General features: G+C 31.3%; 2 protein-coding genes across 3 annotated transcripts in view; one reads left to right on the top strand and one right to left on the bottom strand.

Annotated features, from left to right (window-relative positions):
- Positions 1-6,000, top strand: part of LOC108360850 (protein lethal(2) giant larvae-like) — a 171,932-nt gene that overhangs the window by 50,396 nt on the left and 115,536 nt on the right. The window lies entirely within an intron of this gene.
- On the bottom strand, positions 2,282-3,596 carry LOC108360851 (uncharacterized). The gene is made up of 5 exons (XM_017613296.1): positions 3,570-3,596; positions 3,381-3,499; positions 3,140-3,321; positions 2,849-2,998; positions 2,282-2,674 (listed from the first exon to the last, which is right to left on the bottom strand). The coding sequence occupies exons 2-5, from the start codon at positions 3,385-3,387 to the stop codon at positions 2,663-2,665; spliced, it is 351 nt and encodes a 116-aa protein (XP_017468785.1). The 5' UTR covers positions 3,388-3,499; positions 3,570-3,596; the 3' UTR covers positions 2,282-2,662.

The raw sequence follows: 6,000 nt of genomic DNA, 5'->3' as shown, positions 1-6,000 counted from the left end.
CCCGAAATTTTTTAAAATCGGACCATAACCACGCCTATATCCCATATAACGGTAATTTAGAGAAATACAAAATCTTCGATAAATCAGTAAATATTGAAGCTAATTTATTCAAAATTGATGCTTGCAACAATTCTTTACCAAGAAATACGTTTATGGTAAAATTTTGGAAAATGGGCGTGGCNCGATAAATCAGTAAATATGAAAGCTAATTTATTCAAAATTGATGATTGCAAACAATTCTTTACCAAGAAATACGTTTATGGTAAAATTTTGGAAAATGGACGTGGCACCGCCCACTTATGATATCCTATATGTATATCGGTAACCGTTCTACCAATTTGTACCAAACTCGGTATGGTTATTGTNTAAATATGAAAGCTAATTTATTCAAAATTGATGATTGCAAACAATTCTTTACCAAGAAATACGTTTATGGTAAAATTTTGGAAAATGGACGTGGCACCGCCCACTTATGATATCCTATATGTATATCGGTAACCGTTCTACCAATTTGTACCAAACTCGGTATTTTTATTGTGCTTGCCACATAAAAGCAAAATATTGAAAATTACTGATATCGGACTAAAATTACGGCCGCTTTTCATATAACGGTAAATTTCAGAAATGCTTGAAACTGCAATATTTCGAAATTTAAGGACGCTAATTTACTAAAAATTGATACACCCCGGCTTACCATCTAACACAGCGCGATAGTAAATTTTATCCACAAATATCAATATATTTGCGAAACCATGGGCCAAATATAGTAAAATTGCGTTTTTAGTTTTTTACTCTAAAGCCAGTTACTCAAAAATGATTTAAAAAATGCAGACAAAAGTGCTTAGAGAATAAGTATGGGTATCAAATTAAAGAGGAGATCCTGTAGAATTTAAACGGATTTAAGTTTTTGGTACAGAAGGCCTGGTGAGTATTGAAAATGTCCTTTTAAATTTTATCCTTGAAATTTGGCAATATTTGTTTTTAAAAAAATTATATGTTAAGGACTTATATAAACTCGATAACATCCTCGAATTTCGTCCTTCTAACTTTACCAGCTATTCGTCCTTGTGAATCCAAAATATTTGAATTTTTTTAAATTCTAAAGAAATTTCCTCTTGCATTTGGTACCCATACTTTTATTCTACATTGCATTGAATTTTTTAAATGATTCTTGGAATTAATCATGAAAATGCACCATGGATGACCAGCCCGCTATAAAGTGAAACCACCGAGTTTCTAATAGAGAATCACACCGCTACAGAGGAGCGTTCTTTATTTATATAAGATTTTAAATCTAACTGCCTACATAACTAATCTACTGTACATAACACTTCCATAGTGCTATTCACATATAACTTAAACCTAATTAAACACCAAAACGCATCCAGAGACTGTACAAAGCCGCATCACATATTGAGATTTAAAATACAATGCATATTTCGTACTTTTGGCTGTGCACATAAACGTAAGCCACAAATCATGCACTCAAGCATCTCTTATCCAAGTGATAAGTGTCATTGAGTCGCACGGTTTGCTTTTCCTTACCTAAACATTTAATTTCGTTCTTTACCTGCAGAAAATCTGACAAGCGTAGAACTAGACCTTTTGCCGACAGTATTAGTTCTAGCTCAATACCCAAGCAATGCTTTCAACTGTCCAATTTTACACGGCGATGTCATTGGTGGTGGCAATTGTCGCCCACTGCATTACTTTGCAACTCGTTCTGAACCGGTTCCGTTTGGACAGTTCTGGAGTAGTTCTATCTTGTGTAGTTTTAAGATAGTTCAAAAGTGGATAGTTTCAAGCTAGTCGAAAAAAGACAATACTTATAATCCTACTAGTTACAAAACTAGTTCAAATACCCATTCCATTCAAAAACAGAATATAGATAAAAAATAGTAATTTCCACAAAGTACACACTTTTATTGTTAACGTACATTAAATAAACACAATACATAAATATGAACATGGCCATAATAATAGAAACGCCTTATATTTTAAGTATATTTTTTATATAAAGTAGATATCGATGTACATATGTATGTATGTATAACATATTGAAGCAAATTATGATTTAACTTAGTCTTTCGTTCATTTCAATTCATATTTTTCAAAGTAAATTTTTATTTATATGGTTTTTATAAAATTGATACATAAAACAGTTTTGTTTATAGTAGAGATCGAAATACATATGTATGTATGTATAACATATTGAAGCAAATTATGATTTAATTTAGCCTTTCGTTCATTTGCACTCATATTTTTTAAAGAAAATTCGTTTTTATAAAATTGTTACATGAAACAGTTTTGTTTATAGTAGAGATCGAAATACATGTGTATGTATGTATAAACTATTGAAGCAAATTATGATTTAATTTAGTCTTTCGTTCATTTGCACTCATATTTTTTAAAGAAAATTCATTTTTATATCGTTTTTATAAAATTGTTCCATGAAAGTTTTGTTTATAGTAGCGATCGAAATACATATGTATGTATGTACAACATATTGAAGCAAATTATGATTTAATTTAGTCTTTCGTTCACTTCAATTCATGTTTTTTTAAAGTAAATTCTTGGTTATATCTTTTTTATAAAATCGTTATACATATGAAATAGTTTTGGTTGCAGTAGAGATCACACTACTTATACTAAATATGTTGATTTAAGGCAAGCTCTGGTTGAATAAGAATGACATACATTTTAAGTTATATGGGTGGCCTTTCGTAGGTGGTCCTCTGCATTGTCGAGCTTCGGCAATTGCGAAATTGAATCTATTTTATGGAAGAAACATATATGTAGACGTTATGTACGTATAGAGTATTTTATTATTAAAACTGTTATTACTTACCCAGAAGAGCAGCATAGAATTTCTCGTATGTTTTGAGTCTTTTTTTCCGTGTGTCCCGTCTAAATTATGGTTTAGAACAATTGAATCGTCTGATATGTTTTTTAAATTTCGTGTAGCACTTTGCTGAAGCAGTCTCTTAATGGTGGAAACCTTTGAAAGAAATAAGCATAAAGCGTGAGCACAAATATAAGTTTCATGATATTTTTTTAAGATATATGCAAATAGATATGCAATAGGTACCCAAATCAAGTTAGTATATGACCGGAAAATAAGTACGATTTTGACACTTACAAAAATCTCGCGATTCTCCGGAAGTATCTTTTCCTCTATCGCCTTGAGGCTCTCTTCAGTTGTTAGCGGAAATAAGCCTGCAATTGGTGCCCCCACTGACGCCTGGCGAATCAACTTTTGTGCAATAATTTTCTGCTCCGCAAGAGCTGCCATAATGGCCTTATTATGTACAAGTTGAGTTTCTGAAAGAAATATGTATAAAGATAATTTATAATCTTGTGGCATATAAAGTGCTTCTTACGTTCCATTTGCTCCAATTTGTTGCATACAAACGATTTTAATTTAGTGAGATCACACTAACATCAACAAGTTTGTCATCTATTGTAGTGCAGTTAGAGGTGGAACTTCTTGGATCACCGTCTGTAATAAAGATTTTGAAATGCACTATTTATTAATAACAAAAGTAATTACAAATGTGGCATGTACTTACACTGCGGTTGAATATTTTCAGTCCCTCTCTCCATAATTTTGAATTTTTTAAACGACACTATGTACTTTTTTTAAATATATATGTACGTTCATACCCAACAAGCAAAATAAACTTAAAGAAAGTTTTTTTTAAGTTTTCAATTATAAACATTAAGCTTACAAAACGTTGATTTTTTGTTTATAAAACGCTTGAAAGTAAGCGTAATATAATCGAAAAGGAACATTGGTTATAAGCGTAGAAATATAAACTTGTAATAAATGTTCAAAAGAAAGCTTTTTATAAGCGTAAAAGTGTAAACTTATAATAAAGGTTCAAAAAAAGTTTTTTATAAGCGTATCAATATAAACTTACTAAAAATTTTCAAAAGAAAGCTTTTTATAAACATTTTTATAACCCTTTATTTAAAGATATTTCATTAAAAACTCATACATAGATTGCTTAACATCTAGAAACTAAACGAAATGCGAATTTTCGGCGGACTCATCTACAGTCGCGAAAATATAAATAGGGAATAGACATTTTAGCATACAAATTCACAATAACACATACAAATTAAGCATAAAAAAGTTAATTATTACATCTTGTTGCGTGCTTTCAATTACTTGCGGTTATTGGCAAATTGGAAAAGCGACATCGATGCAGCTATATATTCCGCTTCATCGCCGCCATTCTCATTGATGAACTTTTCTGAAAAAAATTTAATACATTTTTAATTGAATGTTAAACTAAGAAAGGATAAGGGGAACTCATCATTTGAAGACTCGAATGCTCCACCGATTAGCGCAGCGGGTCCTGGATTGGACTTTTTTTACCACATCGGTTTTATTTAATTTTTTCTTTTAATAATATATTTTAAAAAACGTAAACACGTCACTTACGATTGAAAAAATTTTATATTTACTACTTCATGTCGTTGGCATTTACATTTCATTTATAAGTTTAAGTTATTTATAAACATTCGCTCTCAAAACTTATTAAAGGTTTGTTTGAAAAAACTTTTAATAAGCTTAATATTAAAAATGCTTATTTAACGCTTATTATAGCAAACTTAATTTAAGTTATTTTTAAAAACGTTTACTGAAATGCTTGTTGGGTAAAAATATGTATCTATGTTTGTGCGTACATTTATGTGTATGTAGGAAAAAATGTGAATGTGGGATTTTTTTATTATTAAAAAATTATTACAAACATCCATGCAATATTGGAATCATGAGCAAGCGGCCTTTATAGAGTAAACTCAACAATTTGCATTCTATTTCGTCTACGGAAAACGATATTTCTTCTTCCAATGGAGTTAAATATACTACACATATGCCTAATGTCACTGAATCTACAGGTTCCGTGAAAAAACTTTTTAAATTTGTAAACTTCTTTCCTACGACTAAGCCCCCATTCTCATTTTTAAAAATTGGATTTTTATAGGAGTATACGTAAAAACACAGTTATTACGTTGGTACTGATACCTTCCATTTTTAAGTAATTTTAAACCTACGCATACAGGCTGTTTTACCAAATTCTCAAGTGTAGTTCTGTTATAAAGTTGTTGTAGCACATCTGTTGGTTTTTTGACATACTTTTTAAGGATCTGTAAGTAGTTTTCAAAACCGTATGCAGATGAGCCAGATACAATACCTATCGCTTTAATATTTTCAGCTGAGTGAAGTAGGTGATGGACATTGTACGTGACGCTTTTTTCTCCAAATATGGCGGGAAGGTTTTGAACAAATAATGAGAACATATTTTGGGCTATATTAATATTCGCATAATAAGTCTTAAGGCAAAATAATAATGTACAAGCCGAATGAAGAAGCAAGTATTCATAGTATAGATTAGGGACCGGCAGCAGAACAGCCCGATCGCAGCAGCGCGGGCAAGCAGGTGCGGGATGCGGGGCAAAAACTTCAAACCGAAAGGGTAAGCAACAGGGATGGAAAATAAGTTTTTCAAATTGTACCTATTTGTACCTAGTTCTATCTAAAAGTAAATAAATCTACCTAAAATGGTTTTTATAAGTATGAATTCTTTCATAGTAGGGGGAAACTTTTTCCTTCAATGCCATATCAACTTTTGGAATAACATTAAATAAATTTGGGTATAAAAATTACGTAGGGAGAAATATCTTCGAGCAGCTCGAGACAAAACAATGTTTTAAAAAAGGTTAATCACTTTACTTTTTATCTGAAACTAACAAAGGGTTTCATGAAAAGTTATTTGGTTACGTTGCAGGTGTACCTTAAATGGTGTGCTTGTACCGAATATATTTTCAAATTAAAAAACGGCTGAAAAAATATAATTGCATTTGCACTTCCATCACTGGGAAGCAATAGCCATGTACTTGCGCGCGCGCATGTGTTTGTAAAGAAGAGAGGAAAGCGCTGCTACTATGNAAAAGTTATTTGGTTACGTTGCAGGTGTACCTTAAATGGTGTGC

Source organism: Rhagoletis zephyria, unplaced genomic scaffold (assembly GCF_001687245.7).
Source record: "Rhagoletis zephyria isolate East Lansing unplaced genomic scaffold, Rhagoletis_zephyria_1.1 Rzeph_scaffold_00642, whole genome shotgun sequence".
Lineage (NCBI taxonomy): Eukaryota > Metazoa > Arthropoda > Insecta > Diptera > Tephritidae > Rhagoletis > Rhagoletis zephyria.
Note: the sequence above shows the minus strand (reverse complement) of the source record. Positions and strands in the feature narration are given on the sequence as shown.

Bases quoted from the DNA above. Each gene is read 5' to 3' on its own strand.
- LOC108360851 (XM_017613296.1), bottom strand. The intron at 2,999-3,139 runs GTAAGTGTCAAA...TTTCTTTCAAAG, and splicing joins CGGAGAATCGCGAGATTTTT to GTTTCCACCATTAAGAGACT.